Source organism: Sorex araneus, chromosome 2, assembly GCF_027595985.1.
Source record: "Sorex araneus isolate mSorAra2 chromosome 2, mSorAra2.pri, whole genome shotgun sequence".
NCBI lineage: Eukaryota > Metazoa > Chordata > Mammalia > Eulipotyphla > Soricidae > Sorex > Sorex araneus.
The window spans coordinates 94,673,570-94,691,032 of record NC_073303.1 but is presented as its reverse complement, the minus strand read 5'-3'; the positions used below and the strand labels follow the sequence as shown (position 1 = coordinate 94,691,032).

Here is a 17,463-nt window from a genome sequence, read left to right as displayed (position 1 = left end):
CACCTGCACTATGCATACCAGTGAGCTACTCAGGATCTGAAATGCATCTGTACCATAGGGTACCAAGCTCTGAGAGTAGGGCAGGAGATTATGTATGAACCAGCAGTACTGATGGAACTCTAACATATGAGAGAAGGGTGGAATAAGTATCATGAATCTATATATTCCCTTGACTTCACCATGTCTCTGTTCTGCCCTTCATGGGATCAGGTACTGCGCTTGAGAAAAAAAAGATTTTAGAAAGGGCAGAGGTTCTCAAATGTCAATATACATTTAAATGCTGTTCAGGACTTCATCTTACGAATTTCTGATTTATAAATTCCTAGGTGACCATGATCTAAAACTCCCATTTTGAAAATACAATCTGAAAAAGTTACCTTGAAGTTCAAGGGGCAAACGGGGAGTAAGTGTTCATGTGGTCCCTCAGTTGGAGATACTGTTCAGTTAGCTATTTAAATGTGATGGGGAAGTAGGACTTACTTTTCTCACTTTGCTTCCAGACATTTTACAAACCTCTTGATGATTTGTTACAGGCATTCAATACTCCATCTCCAGTCCAACTACTGCGGTCACCTTCCCTCCACCATTAGCCAAGCATTTGTTTGGTGCTTGGGAATTAGTTACTCAAATTGGATTTTCTGGCCAATGAGTTACATTTGCATTTTAACATATAAACTTTGGCCATCCAAGTACATGTGAGATATACTAACTAGTTCCTTTCAAAAAGAATTGGCAGGAGAAGGGTTTTTGTTTTACAGGCTCGAAATTGAATATGGGTATGCTCTGCCACTGAGCCAAATCCCTGACCCTGAGAATCATTTTAAATTAACTATTCTGTCACTGTCACTGTCATCCCGTTGCTCATCGATTTGTTCGAGCGGGCACCAGTAACGTCTCTCATTGAGAGACTTATTGTTACTGTATTTGGCATATCCAATATGCACTGGTAGCATGCCAGGCTCTGCCGCACAGGCTCAATACTTCGGTAGCTTGCCGGGCTCTCCGAGAGGGGCGGAGGAATTGAACTTGGGTCGTCTGCGTGAAAGGCGAATGCCCAACCTATTAATTACTATTGTGAAAGTCATTTATTAAGTATTACATGAAAATCTAATATCAAAAGAGCATCTAGAGATGTTATGGGTGCTTCATCATCCAAGTTTAAGAAATATTGATGAAATCGTAAGACTTTACAGTCAGGCAGTCCTAGATGCAGTTTTCATCATCACTAAGTGACTGTATAATATAGTGCTAGGCATATAGGGAATGCAGTGGTAGTTGATGAAATTTAATACTGTTCAGAGTACTAGTTTTAATATTAGAACCTCAGAGGCTTCCTTTACTTCTTTGAATTGCTGACTATCTCTGCTACAGTTCTGAACTTATCTTTATAAGCCATGGTTTTTGTGAAGATACAAAGGGATAGCATTTTGTTTGTTTGTTTGTTTTGTTTTTGGGTTACACCTGGCTATGCTCAGGGGTTACTCCTGGCTCATGCACTCAGGAATTACTCCTGGCGGTGCTCAGGGGACCATATGGGATGCTGGGAATCGAACCTGGGTTGGCTGCATGCAAGACAAACGCCCTACCCGCTGTGCTATCACTCCAGCCCCAAGGGATAGCATTTTTAAAATTCTCTGAAAGGTATGCAAATTGAATTATCTCAGCTTGTCTAAATTCCCATAGTAGGGGATATTTTAAGTCTCTTGTAATATTGTATACGTGAAGATGTTTCAAAGCATTCATCTTTAATTAAGCTTTAATAATCATTTGATTATTATTTGATGATTATTAGACTTTAATAATCATTTGTTTTTGTCCAATGACAACTTATTCCCATGTTTTCCTTCTCTTTCTAAAGTTGTCATAGTGTATAATCTCTTCTGCAGCTTCTTTCTTGCTGGAAAATGACCTGAAAATCAAAAAAATATGCTGAGTATACTTTTTGTATATTCTAGACTTATCAGATGTGGAATTCCTAGACGATTCTTCAACAGAGAGTTTACTTCTGAGTGGGGATGAGTACAATCAGGACTTTGATTCTACCAATTTTGAGGAATCCCAAGATGAAGATGATGCTCTTAATGAAATTGTGCGATGCATTTGTGAAATGGATGAGGAGAATGGCTTCATGATTCAGGTAACCTGTATTCCCTGTAGTACCAAATTAAGGTAGTCACTTCAGGTGCGCAGCCATCTGGTTTCTGTTTATTAATCATCCAATTGAAGGTGGGGGTTTCTAACATGCCATCATGGTTTTTTTTTTTTTATGTTTTTGTTTTGAGGGCACACCTGGTGATACTCAGTGCTTATCTTAGCTCTCCTCTCAGGGATTATTTTTGGTGGAGCTTAAGAGACCCTGTGGGGTGCCAGGTTTCCAACTGAGGTTGGCTGCATGAAAGGCAAGTGCCCTGCCTACTGTGCTCTCTCTCTCTTTGGTTCCCAAGGTAGAATTCATTTCCAGAACTAATAAGTTTTGTAAGTGCCTACATGGAAGGTGTCTTACTGTTGAGGATCCCTGTTGTTTAGTAATTTACATTACATAGTCACGCTTTAATTGACAGGTATTGAAATAAAAGTCTCCACTGTTCGCAGAGATTAAAGGGAAACTTTGTTGTAAATGCTAACAATTATAAGCAACCTCTTTCTGTAGAAAGAATATCTTTAAGAAAATGGGGAAGGATAATTTATATTTTGTGATGACATTTGGAATATCTGAAGGCCTTAGTTATAAGAATGAAGTAATACAAATTTCATTTTCCCCACCAGTTTTTTAGTGGCTTTTGCAATTAGGGCTCCATAATCATAAAATCACCAGAAGTCATTGCTACAAACACTGCTGTAACTTGCTCCCCCCCTCCAATTTCTGTGCTTCTACGATTCTGTATTTGTAAAGTAATTTTGAAGGGTTTTAAGGATATGGTTACCTAAAAATCAATGGGAAATAAGGAGGGAAGAAGTTTCTAAGAATTTTTTTGTGATTTAATTTACTGAAGTGCTTTTTAACAGGTACAGCAAGATATAATTGTCTGTTTAAAAGGTTTTTCCTCTATTATGTTTGTGGGATGTAAGGAAACATAGTAAGAGGAATAAAAAATGCCCAAAGGCAACAGAAACTGAGAAGTCATCTACAGTAGGAAGCCACAGGTGGGGGAGGAGGGTGAGTGGCTCTGGGGGGGAATAAGACTGGGGGACATAGAGGCAGTGGTGGAGGGAAATGGGTACTCTGGTGAAAATTCTGGTGCTGGAATGATTCATGCAAGAAACCCTGCTGTTAACCAGTGCTGAGAAGAAAAGTTTAAAAATGAAAAAAGAAAAGTTCATCTAAAATCATTTAAATATGTGGTGTAAGAGTGGTGGCAAGCAGTGAGAGATGAAGCCAGCTTCGTGAAAGGAAAGGGATTTGTGTCACAGCGAGTCCAAGGTTGCTTCTAGGCTCTCCTCTGTTTCCAGTGTGAAGAGTGCCTGTGCTGGCAGCACAGCGTGTGCATGGGGCTGCTGGAGGAGAGCATTCCCGAGCAGTACATCTGCTACATCTGCCGAGACCCTCCTGGTAAGACTTCACCACTGCGTGCGCTGCAGCATGTCTGAGTCATCGTGTCTCAGCTGTGTGACACACGGAGACTCTCCTTCTGTGTTGGCTTTTGCGTACTTCTTACTGTTAGAGTTTTATTGTCCATATTATGTAGGTTAAAGTGATAGCATAAGTTATCAACATCGAACCTGTCTTACAAGAAGGATGGAGGTAGGACTTTTTCCTGCAGCACACTTGGCAACCTTTTGGTATATTCCTGGGCATTCATTATTTCAAAATAGGTTATGTCTATTCAAATGGGAGCTATCTTCTGAACTTAGGGTTCCTCTGAGATGGTTTTGAAAAAAAATGCTGATGGTGCTACATATCCTTCTAATTTTAGAAGTGGCTAGGATCTCAGATTATCATATGTGATCACTTTTATGGCTGAAACAACTAGGGAGTAGAAAATTGAACACCTTGTGCCCATGGATAGAACTAGACATGGCAGAGCCTGGATTAAAATCTGTGCCTGTGGATTCCTCATCCATGTGTTTTCTACCTACTTCATTCTTCTTGTTAGACATTCTTGAAGTAGCAGAGTTCTGAATATTGTTTATGCTTCCAAGACAGGAAATAACCACTTATTCTCAAATAATAGGCCTTCCTTTATTTTTTATTGTAGTAGGGAACACAGATATAGTGTGCTAATCATAGTAAGATAGGATTAGTATTGCCATGGTGGAGGATATATTGCTTATATAAGATACAAAGATTTTATGCATCTCAGGCACGAGAGAAGGATCTCTATAATCTCTTCACTAGAATTTTTATTTTATCCAGTTCAAAACAAAGGTTAGTGAGAGAAACAAATACCCAAATCTAGTTTATCTCCAGCCCCCTCAGCCTGTGTTACCTGTCCAGATGGCAAGTACACACTTTAGTGTAGTCCATGTTCTCTTTGCTACTGGCTGCATCTGTAAGGGAATTTGTTCTTCTGAGTGAACAGGAAATCTGGATGTGCAGAAGGAACGTTGAGAGGTTACATTCTCAGACCACAGTTTTGCCCTTCTTTTGAAGTTGTTATTGATACCAGAGTTTGCAGTCTTTACTGAGTAGTGTTAGGTGTCCGTTGAATGGAAGTCTAATAGGTAGAATATGTTGTAATGGTTTTTTTTTTTATGTCAACCTTATCCACAGGCCAGAGATGGAGTGCAAAGTATCGTTATGATAAAGAATGGCTGAATAATGGGAGAATGTGCGGATTATCATTTTTAAAAGAAAATTATTCTCATCTCAATGCCAAAAAGATAGTTTCTACACATCACTTGCTTGCTGATGTCTATGGTGTTACAGAAGTACTACATGGGTTACAACTGAAGATTGGAATACTAAAGTAAGTGAAGGGTGGCGAAGGGAGGGTAACCCTTCTATATCAATTTTCTTATAGGAGAAGTCACTTGGCTTATGTTTAGCTTCTAAAAAAGGAGAAATCAGTAAATATCTGATCAATAACTACTTCATCCTGGAATATATAACATGGTTGAACATAGATCCAGCAGTTGTTATTTCAGCATTAGTCCCTATCCCCCTGTTTTGTGCACTCACCATATACACAAAGTAAAATTGTTTCTATTGGGAAACCTATTTTTGTCCTTCTCCAGAAATTCTGTCAAGATGAAATAGATTGAATAATGTATTTTGAAATTGCCTAAAGATGGCGTTTCAGGAAGCCAGCAGCTCAGGTCAGTCATCCCTGTGCTGTGCCTTTTGTCATTCCAAATTAATTTCCCCTTAACAGTGACAAACCTGAACCTCCCTACACAGAATGCTCTTATTTCAGCTCTTAATACTTGGATACCATTCTTTTACACACACACACACACACACACACACCCCACACCCCCCCACGCCCTCCCCCAGTCCAGGTGGTACACACACTGAAATTTTTTTTTTTTCCCAAAAATGTTGGGTTTTTCAAAAGTTTTAGTTTTGCATTTTGTAAATTCACTTGACTGGACCAGAAGCCTACCCCTCCCATCCCTGTCCCATACCCCCTATACATCCATTTGGTGCACAGAGTACTTTTTTATATACATTACAGTCCCCTTGGTGCCCAGTGAAAAGGGGCTGAGCTCATCATCATGCTTTTTTTTTTTTTTGTCCCTCTGTGGTTCTTGGTCCACCTGTCATTTTGTTGCCATGTCTTCCCTTTCCTAGCTTTTTTTCCTTCACATATATTTTTTCCTAATTTAATTTAATTCCTAATTGAAGCATGCTTTTTTACAGCTTCTTTATTCACACCCAGGAATGCCTTCTACTGTTTATAATTTAGTAGATGTCTTTTCAGGGTTCCTGGTTTTACTGGAGTTAATCATTCGATTCTTGGCCAAATTCTGTTTACTGCGGCCGCCTGCCTTGCTACAGTTTTTCTGTTTTACAGTTGGGGAGGCCTCCCAAGTGGTACCAGGTCACACAGACAGTGCTTGGGGGCCATTTCCAATGGTGCTGGGGGAAACCATATGGTGCTGGTGATCAGGATCCAATGCAAGTCAGGCACATATTACATAGTACCCTAACCACGGCAACCTGGTCCCAGGCGCTTTGTTTTGTTTTGCTTTCCTATTTTATTTTCTTTGGTCTGTTTTGTCTTAAAACTTACGATTTCTTGTAAGGGTTATTTCTTACTCAGTCTTCGCCCATCTATTTAGTGATAAGTACTCAGCCACTGCTTATTGAATGGAGTTTGCTTCTTTTGTATTTCAAAAACCTGGATATGCATCTCCTTATGAAAATTCCATCTTGTTAGTCAGCAAATGCAGTCATACTAAGCTATGACTTTAGAAAAAAAAAAACAGCAAATTGTTCTTATCCACCAAAATAAATACAAACCCTTGTACTTTTCTCAGATTACTGGATGGGCTGAGAGTAGGAGTTTGGAAGAGTGGAGGGCATCAAGTGGGTGGATGGATACTGGCACTGAGTGTCAGGCATTTTTTGGTAACACGCTTGAAAAGGTCTGAAACCATCCCTTTTAAAAAATATTGTAAACCAGCCTTACGTTAGTGAAAGAAATAATATAGGGTGTGAGGGATAGTATAAGAAGTAAGGCACTGGGGCTAGAGTGATAGCTCAGCGGGTAGGGCGTTTGCCTTGCACACGGCTGACCCGGGTTTGATTCCCAGCATCCCGTATGGTCCCCTGAGCTCCTCCAGGGGTAATTCCTGAGTGCAGAGCCAGGAGTGACCCCTGTGCATCGCCGGGTGTGACCCCCCCCCAAAAAAAAGAAGTAAGGCACTAAGGCACTTGGCCTTTTAGTCTAGCCAACCTGAGCACAGAGCCAGAAGTAAATCCTGAACACTGTCAGGTGTGACACAAAACCCTGAAATTTAAAATGGTTTATCATTATTGACATCAGTATGAACTTTTATGCATCTCTAATTTTGATAAGCATATTAATTGAACCATTTATCCACTCATACCTGTAATCTCCCCTCATGGAATTTTTCTTATAATAATGATTATTATCACTCTACATTGAAAGTCTGTTGTATGCCAAATATTTTGATTTAATTCTTATAATAAGTTTGAAACTTCATCTTTCTTCCTTTGATAGTTGGATACTCAGTGGTAGAGGTCAGGTAATTAAACTCCAGTCAAGGGGCAGGAGGGAGTATTGTAGGTAGGGCATTACGTTTTCTTTCTTTTTTTTTTTCTTTTTGGGTCACACCTGGCATTGCACAGGGGTTGTTACTCCTGGCTCATGCACTCAGGAATTACCCCTGGCGGTGCTTGGTGGACCATATGGGATGCTGGGAATCAAACCCAGGTAGGCAAACTCCCTACCTGCAGTGCTGTTACTCCAGCCCCTCATTAAGTTTTCTTGAAGCTGACTTGAGTTCAATCCATGGTACTGTATATTGTCCCCCAAATCCTTTGTGTTTTGGGAGTACTCTTTGCGCATAGAGCCAAGATTAAGAGCAGAGCACAGCACCCACAGTGCCCCCCCCCAAGAAAACTCTTCAGTGCTTAAAGGGATTTAATTGAATATCTTGCACTATAAAACTAGCTTTTTTAAAAACTGTCATTTTACTAATGATGAAATCCTATTGTTTGTGGTCCAAATGATAAAATTCTACTTATATATCAGTAGAAGATAAATTTGATTCCAGTTTTTATCTAACTTGGAATTTGTTAATATGCATTCATTCTTGAGCCTTATGAAAGTTTTTTTTTTTTTTTGGTTTTTGGGTCACACCTGGCGATGCACAGGGGTTACTCCTGGCTCTGCACTCAGGAATTACCCCTGGCGGTGCTCAGGGGACCATATGGGATGCTGGGATTTGAACCCGGGTCGGCCGCGTGCAAGGCAAACGCCCTACCCGCTGTGCTATCACTCCAGCCCCGCCTTATGAAAGTTTTATATGTACCAGATAATGGCTTCTTTCTCTGATTCTAATGAATGAATTCATTTACCACTGTAGAATTTTAACTACTGTACAATTAACTGTACAGTACGGTAGTATGATAATTGGATATAACAATAAAAGGATATTGACATAAACTCTTGATGAGGTTACAGTTAGTATAACCTCTTTGTAAGCCTCTTGGAATAAAAAAGGTGCATACATTGTCTTGTAATGCAATATATAGAAATTGATCTGACTAAAATATATTCTCGTTTCCATATAAGATATATACTTACACATAAGTCTGTCAATGGGGAGTTAGTTGGGTAGATGAGAAGGGTATATTAATACTTAACAACTCCTAGAGTAAAAGTAAGGGGATTCTAAATATATTAATGGGCAAAATGCCCATACATGATACATATGAGTAAAGCAGATTGTATGGGACCTCCCTATTTGTGTGTAAAAAAACTGTCTGCTGTTTTGTAAAACATTACACACACACACACACACACACACACACACACACACACATGTATAGGAATAATAGCATAAGAGATTGCACTTCAGTTATTGGTAATGTCCATGAAGGGATAGTTTTGCTTGTAGAGATTTATAGTCCTATTTTGGTGATGGGCTAGTATCATTTTTTCTTTAAAATGTTCCTTTAAAAAATTTAGTTGCTTTTTATTTTTATTTAATTATTTGATTTTTCATAATTTATTTTGATTTTTGGAGCACTCACAGCGGTACCTGGAGCATGTTCCTGGCTCTATGCCTACGGATCACTCCTTGTGGGGTTCGTGTATGGTATCTGGGATCAAACTGGGTTGGTCACATGCAAAGCAAGTGCGGCTATATGATCTCTCCCATTCATTAGTTGCTGTATATAAGTACTACTTTTGATTGAATAGCATTTTTCAAATATGCCAAAAAATGTTTCATATCATGAAACTACAATGAAAAATCTAGAAGAAGCAGTGTCTATATAAGATTATGGTGTGTGAAGTCAACTGAATTGAATTTATTATCACTGTGTCATCTGAGTACCGTTTTTATAAAATGGTGAAAATTTAAATTCTGGGGCAAATTAACCTAAAGAATACCTTTTGCTTTTGTCTTAAGTCTGTGACTCCCTGCTAACTTGATTCCCTTATGTGGTAGTTTAAGTCTTTAGTAAAATTTGGGTTAAGGTCACCCAAGTCAGCATAGATAATCAAGAGTTAACTATATAATTTTACCATCTAAATCTTATTACGATATTAACCTTGTTAATGGATGTTCCTCCTTTGTTCCCCCCACCCCCATCCCAATTTACAATCTGCCTCCCCCCCCCCCACCTCGTCTCTTCAAATTTGTTTTAAGGAAAAAATATCATCCTGACCTTCGTTTCTGGGCTTGTTCTGGGAAACGATTAGACCACGATCAAGTAATTGCTGGAATAGAGAAAAAAAAAACAATGCAAGACATGGTTAACTTAGAAGGAAAGAAACATCATGTACAAAACCATAAAGAGCCATCTCATTTGCCTCTAAAAATGGAAGGAACTTACATAACAAGTGAGCACAGCTACCAGAAGCCACAAAACTTTGGTCAAGACTGCAAATCTCTTGCAGACCCAGGGAGTTCAGATGATGATGTTAGTAGTTTTGAAGAAGAACAAGAATTCCACATAAGAGATAAAAACCGTTTGCAGCACTCAGGAAAAGAAGATGGAATGTCCCGAAAGGTATAACTAGTCTTGTTTAGTGCTAGAACAACAAAGGAAAGCATATTGAAACCTTAAATTATAATTACATTTTCAATTTCACAATTATGCCTTATTAGGATAAGGACATATTTTGGTTTCTCTACAAGGAATCACTGGCATATTTAATTTTATCCTAATTCAGGACTGTGATAATCAATAAGCTTTTGCTCTGACAAGCATTTCAATTTCTTTCATTTTGTTTTTGGGCCATACCTGGTGATGCTCATGGCTTACTCCTAACCCTGTGCTCAGAAATCACTCCTGGCAGTGCCCAGGGGACCGACTTGGTGCTGGAGCTGGAACCCTGATAGCCCATTATTGGCAAGTGCATAACCCAGTGTACTATTTCTCTGGCCCCCAGAGTTTCATTTTTTTTAACCACACATAAGAGATCCCCACAAAACATGTGCCAGGTTTTATGGTATATGGAAAGATCTGTGTATGAGAAAATCAAAGTCCTTATGGTTATATGTTTATATTAATACAACCATTAATAAAAGCTTGTTTTCCTTTGATTATGTGTATCAGGTGAAGGTGACACTGTATAATTTTTTTTTAATATTTAGCATTTGTGTTAATGTGTTATCAATCTCATTGTGTAGTAAGCAGCTCTGTGTACATTGGATATTTATATACATTTCCTGTTCACGTTAGAGTTGTTGTACATCCTCTATTTTAATATTGGGGGATAATTGTTGCTGTTAGTTGGAAATGCTACTTTTTTTTTATGGGGGGAACCAAACCGGGAGAATTGGAGCCACACCCAGCTGTGCTCGGCTTACTATTGGCTCTGTGCTTAGCTACATGAAAGGCAAGCACCTTACCTTACTCTGATCCTGGAAATGCCACTTTGATGTTAGTAGTTAGGGACATGGTTAAGTTTTAGTGTGCATGCCTTTTGTGTGGAAGATCTGACTTTGATTTCCAGTGCTTCAGAATAAGATGAGAAAATAAAATGAGTTCTTTATTTTTCTGGACTTCTTTATCATGTAACCATTATAAATATTTAATTGAATTTGGGAAACTTGTATTTAGTAAAGTTTATGGTCAATGTATTTTTTTAATTTATCCATATTATGAAATGGGTTACTTTTTGTTAATCCAGGTTCACGTTTTGTATGTTACACAGTCTGTACTTGAAATTTTTAAATATTTTTAGCTTTCCTCTCCTTTATGATCTTACTACAATAGTAAAATCTCATCTATAGTTAATTATACTATATGCTATTCTTGCTTACTTACTTACTATTTCCACTATTGCTTTTTGCCTTCACCCTTTTGGTATAGATTGAGAGTGGAATCAGTCTAATATTAACTATATGTTCTAACAAAATATAGCAGTTTGGTAGCATGATTTATTGAGTGCTGTTTATTCCTGGATAACTCTGCTAGACATTGTGGACATAGTGGCTGAGTCTGCTTTGAAGCATCCTCAGGTTTAATTTGATCATTTTAAGAACATTGTGGGACTCCGTTTGGATTTCACCAATAATTGTGGATGATGAGGTTCTTAACATGTCTTTCCTTTATGTTGTTACATTTTATCCAAATCTCCTTTTCCCAATGGTTCTTTGGAGAAGACCCCAGCTGAAAAGAAGACAGTGTTTGTCTATAGTGATAAGAAGAGCACCGAAGACCCAGGAGATGCACATCTTCAGTGGCAGCTCAATCTCCTTACACACATAGAGAATGTGCAGAATGAAGTTACCAGCAGGATGGACCTCATAGAAAAAGAAGTTGATGGTAATTTGTGAAAAAATCAAAGTACAATTACTATAGGCTGAAAAGTGCATTTGCTATTTTAGTGATATAATATTTTGATGATTTTTAATGTTTTTTAGTGAAAAACTTTTTAAATGATGGCATAGAAAACTGTACGTGCTCTCCATACTGCTGGGACTCTATTGCTCCCTTTATATTACATTTACAACAGTGGCTGTTGTGGTCTTTTATACTCAAAACCCTAACCCTATTAGAATTATTAGTCCATTGTTATTCATTAAAAAATATAGAAAATAATTGCATTCATACCATTTTTAATATGCTTGCATATTGTAAGTAGTGATAAAATAATGGGATGGCAAAAGATGGTAAGAAATTATCTCCTCATGTGTTAGAAAAAGGTTTAGCATTTAAAAGAATCAAATGTGTTAACATACCTGTATTTTGTGTAAAGTCAAGAGGATTTAAGCGATTTAAGTAGAAAGCTTGACTGGGAAAGATTGTTTCCAATTTTAGAAAAAAACAGGAAGAGAAAATACTCAAAATAAAGCTGTTTTGTATAGAGGACTGGTGGCAGGGATTAGCTTATGCTACCACAGAGTGTCCTAGAAAAGAGCAGAACTTCTTTGCAGAAAAGATGCTCTTCTGCTTGCCCAGAAAGCAGTTTGAAGGGCTGGAGCGATAGCATAGCGGGTAGGGCATTTGCCTTGCACGTGGTCGACCCGGGTTCGATTCCCAGCATCCCATATGGTACCCTGAGCACCGCCAGGAGTGATTCCTGAGTGTAGAGCCGGGAGTAACCCCTGAGCATCGCCGGGTGTGACCCAAAAAGAAAAAAATTAAAAGAAAGACAGAATGCAGTTCGAGACTGTTGAGAGGAAGCATAGACTTTTTGTCTCCCTTACTTTTTCAACCTTCTGATGCTATCATTGTTTAACTCTTCTTTCAGTTACCATCTAATTTATTTGCTCTCTTCTCTCTTTTAGTTCTGGAAAGCTGGCTTGATTTCACAGGGGAGTTGGAACCACCTGATCCTCTAGCAAGACTGCCCCAGCTTAAACGCCACATCAAACAGCTCCTAATTGACATGGGCAAAGTTCAACAAATAGCAACACTTTGCTCTGTATGACAACAGTGAAAATCAAATGGAAGGGAGAGAGGCATGGCTTTCTTCAAGTAATTTTTGCTACCCACATAATAGTGGATAGTTAAGTCAAAGCTTGGTCATCTTTGGTTATTAGCTGTGACATCAGTATTGGTGGCGCCCTCAAAAGGAAGATGTAGAACTACTTCATCAAGGAGGAAGTTCTTATAAAAAATTTATATGAGCAAACTACAAATGATAATGTGTTATGTGCTAAGGATCAATGAAGTAGAATACAAGGGAATCGAGTTAGCAGGATTTTTGAGTAGTTGCTTACGTGAAACTTGGGATACCTGTAGAGTGAAATATGGTATTTATATAGTTTCTAGCTGAAAGAGCCTTGTTTATATACCAGTGTCTGGCCAGCATAATTGTAGAGGAAAATTAAATTTCTGGAGAGTTCTGTAAGGTTGTTGTAAGAACTGTCTTCTCTGCAGTTAATCCAGCTGCACCAAAATATGGGATATTCAACTTAAAGGATCATGAGCTGTTTCATAGATGATGAATGTACTGAATCAGAAATCTGGCAGTAGAAACCTCACTTCTGGAGAAAACAGTTGTGGATTCTTACTTTATTATGAATTATTTTTAAAAGACACCAAATAATTGGATTTTATTGCAAGCATTAAGCTCACTAAAAACAAAATGGCTTGCAGAAGGGTCACTGTGCCAAATGATGTTACTGCTGGAAAGAGGATTTTCTAAATTGTGGGAGTTCTCCCACCCCAAGTCTTACATAATGCCATCAGTCTATCACAAATGTGTATCTCAGACATAAACACTATATATGTTACATATATAGTTGCATTGCAGTATTCAGGCTTCAACATATAGTTTGATCCTGAGTATGCTTTGGTGTTTGCCTTCAGGAAAAAAATAAATAAAACTGTAAATAGCCTCAGCTGGGATGAGGAGTGACAAAAAAATCAAAAATAATATGTGGTTGTGGAATTTTTAACTGCTGTAGCGGAATACTGGAAAAGCTTCATTTCTGAAGATAAATTTTATTTTTAAAAAATACATGCGCACTCAAAACGTGTAGCTTTGATCACAAATGGACAAACTCCTGAAACCAAAGGCAACCAAGTTGCTTTGTTCGCTCTTGCTGGATTTTGAGCCTAGGTCCTCCTGCCTGCCAGTGCTCTTGTGAGTTATGTGCGGTCCCCAGTGCTCCATACGCAGTTATGCGTAAGAGTGTATGCTTGTTCGAAACAAACACTCAACGTGTATATGTACATAATCTACACATATTTATATCTACACATATCTAGTTTTAATACTATAGTCTATAAGAATTGGTGGTTAACATGAAATGTTACCTTTTAACAGACTGTTTTTAAAATTTTTTAAAAAATGTATGTACAGGTTTTGAAACTTTTTTAAAAGGGGGAAAAAAGACTGTTGAGGAGGCTATTTGGTGACATATAACACTTGAATATTTTATGCCTCATTCTGTTTATCAGTTCTAGCAGTCTGTATAAATGAATTTTAGAACTGATACACAGTAAACTTGAATTTATCTTTGATAAGAATACATGCCATTGTACATTCAGATATTATTTAAATTTGCAAACACACTGTTCTATATGTAAGGTACTGTATGTAAAACTCTTTATTAAAACTATTCATATATCCTGAAACTTCAGTTTGCCTTTTTGCGGCCTTATATTTTGATGTAAAGGTAATTAAAAGATTGTACTAAACAGTCACTACAATTTTTATTGCCTTTTGAGATTCTTCAACTTGACAAATGTGCCAAAGATGAACAGACATTATATACAGTCCTGTATATTTACTAGTGAACTTTGTCAAAGGTCTTATCAAGACATGAAAAGCTTTAGTAGAGATAATATGAAATAATTGCTTATATTTGCATATTAAAGGTAGACAATAGTGCCTATATTTCATGTGTGGAGTAAATTTGCTGATGTGTACATTTCAGGATTGGTACTGCATTTTTTGTGTTTTAAAACAGTAGCTCTGGTACTTTTCTTCCTTGTCAATTCAAAACACTTAAGTTGTATCTTTTTGTCAGATGTAAGCAAAAATAGCATCCTTAGCCTGTGAATGGTTATTGTTGCCTAAATTCTTGTCACATGCACAGAAAACCTTTTGTCCCCAGAAATACTCATCTTTTCAGTCCCTGGTGACCATTTTAAAGTAGTGTACATTTGTTACTATTATGCCATTGAAGTAAATAACTTTATTAGAAGCCAGCAAACTGGAATTTTGTTAAGAATTAGATTATTGAACTCTTTGCTCTAGTTTTATGTATATTAATTGGAAGTCTTGATTTTTATTTAGTCTAAAATCAGTTTTATATCATGCTATCCATTTTATTACAGAGTATAGAAACAACCAGTTAAAGTGTTTTAGCAACTGATGGGCTAAGCCTTCCCTTGTGTAAGACAGTGAGTTCATTTTTGAGAAAAGGGATCATTGTGAGATTTCAGATCTTTCCACTTGGATCTACTTTAAAATTTTTTTTAAATGCATATGCAGACCTATATATACATATACACATACACACACTATACATAGATATGCATATATATGCAGTAAAATAGGGTGTTTCTTGATCAAAAGAACCTTTCACTGCTACCCAGACGTAACAGAGGATTGGTGGGGATGGACCCTTCTTAGCATTTTACTGATAAACGTAATTTGTACTTTTTCATATTTTTGTGTGGTCCTACTGACTTAAAAGTAATTTTTTATTTTCTTTAAAATGTGGTTGTTCTCATAATTTTAAATTCTGGCCATCTTCCCTACACTCATCTTACTTCCTTGGACTTATTTTTCTCTCGGATGTCCATATTCCACATGTTCAAAAGGAAGCACCCCATTTTCCTTCAATAAACTGGAATTGGTGGAGCTCCACTCTATTAAGAACATTATCTGAACTGTCCCAGCTTGTAATATGTGTCCTACCTATATCCATCTCATCGGTAACTTGCTGCTTCTTCAGAGTGGATGGAGTTATCTTCCTCCTTCCCAATTCTACTATTTATTGTAGTCCACTATTTTGCATTAAAAAGGTCATGGAGATTCAAGTACTGTTCTCAGAAATTTAGCTTTGTTTTCATTCTGACTCATTAAAATGTCATTTCCGGGCTAGAGGATTAATGCGTCTTCAGTCCCTGTTCTACCCAGTAATGTACATACTACCTATGATATCTTATTGCATTCTTTGATAAAATAGGTAAAACAGAGTCACGTTCAAGTGCTAGATAATATTTAAGTGACATATTTAAGATTCAAAGCCTGTATTAATTCAGGCTCATTTTCTTTCCTTTGTTTTAATGATCCGTTGTTAATTCAGCTTTCTTCTCTGAAACCACTAGTAGCTCCACTGTTTGAAAGCAAATCAAATCTGTGTGATATGAATCTTTTGGGCTTCCCTGTAAAAAAAATTTTAAGTTTATTTAAATACAATGTTAGATTGTAATTGTGTCTTCACAATTCACATCTTGTGTCTTCATGTCATTTTTCTCTTCCGAGAACTCATTTATTTTGTCTCTACAGACATGGAAAATTATTTGAACTTCATTCTCTTCCTATGCCTAGAGATACAATTCCTCAATGAGGGATTTTACACTATCCTATATTGTACACAACTATGGAGAAACTGTATCATTGAATACTAAGTTGTGTGGTGGACCAGGCATGCTTTGTAATCCTCTGCTCAAATTTTCACTCTGGTAAATCACTAGTAATAATCTCTTACCTTTGGTTTCTTTATCCATAAAATGGAAATAATACCTGGGTTAGGACTTGTTTTGAGAATGAAATGAAGTGCCTGGAAAGTGTTTATAATTGTAAGTTGAAAATTAAATGTCGTAGACATGCTGAATGTTATCTGTGTGTGTCAGCCATTAACTTATGTGACTGGATGTTGAATTAATGGTTAGATAATACTCTTGACATTTTCCCATGAGATAGGTGATTTCAGAGAATTCATGGAACCAAAGAGATAAAAGAAAATAAAGATGATTAAATGTTAAGGGGCTTGGGGAAAACATTGGGTATTGCAATTAAAATAGTGGTCTTCAAATATTTTCTGTCAGCAACCTCTTCATAGGAATTCTTTAAAAATATAATGCACTATTAGTATCTTTTGGTACTCCTGGTTTTTGTACTGGAGATAAAATTCAAATGTACTTAAATAGAGGTCATCAAGGGGAGTTGAAGTATAGAAGAGTAAGGGATGGGTGGGAGAAGCCAATACAAATGTGCACACAAATTGACACTGCTATGTCGATGAGATTTTGATTTTTCCATTCAAATTTGTTTATCATAAATCTAAATTTCAAAGGATGTGATTTCCAGTTTGTAAATATTTGCATATTAAAATTTATTTGTAATCATTTTTATTTTCCTTTCAATCTTTTAAAAATAGAAATAACATTGCATTATAACAAGTTCAGATATGCATCATTAAAAATGAATGTGTCTAATGCAGTAAGTTCACCACCAAAAATATATTCCCATACTGTTTTTAAATATATGCAATAGGGTAAATACAGTTTGGATACTTAACATCTATTTTTAAAATGTATGAGCTGTGAGTCCCTGTGCTTGATCCTTGGCACCATAAAATGTAAATTAAAAAATAAATATATACAAGCAGGGTGCGCTGAAACAGTTCAAGTTAAGAACACATGTCTAGCTAGTACAAGGCTCTGAATTGGGTCCCCAGCACAGCTTTGTTGGGCACCTGAGCATTGCAAGTGTGTCCCTACTAAAAGTACATGAACAAGCTCTTCCTTTAACATTTGGAAATAGTACATAATTTTTGCAAGGCAGAGCCTGGCAAGCTACCCATGGCATATTCGGTATGCCAAAATCAGGAACAACAACTCTCACAATGGAGACGTTACTGGTGCCCGCTCAAGCAAAATCGATGGACAATGGGATGACAGTGCTA

The 17,463-nt window shown here is 37.2% G+C and overlaps 1 protein-coding gene across 7 annotated transcripts in view; it reads left to right on the top strand.

Annotated features, from left to right (window-relative positions):
- The window catches only part of PHF20L1 (PHD finger protein 20 like 1), a 75,779-nt gene extending 58,876 nt beyond the window's left edge, over positions 1-16,903 (top strand). For all 7 annotated transcript variants that reach the window (XM_004602448.2, XM_055125172.1, XM_004602447.3 and 4 more), the window contains 6 exons: positions 1,956-2,137; positions 3,451-3,550; positions 4,712-4,907; positions 9,286-9,649; positions 11,251-11,413; positions 12,379-16,903. In XM_004602448.2, the coding sequence (XP_004602505.1) occupies positions 1,956-2,137; positions 3,451-3,550; positions 4,712-4,907; positions 9,286-9,649; positions 11,251-11,413; positions 12,379-12,521 (1,148 nt within the window). In that variant the 3' untranslated portion in view covers positions 12,522-16,903. The remainder of the gene's footprint in view (positions 1-1,955; positions 2,138-3,450; positions 3,551-4,711; positions 4,908-9,285; positions 9,650-11,250; positions 11,414-12,378) is intronic.
- The last annotated feature ends 560 nt before the right edge of the window (positions 16,904-17,463 follow it).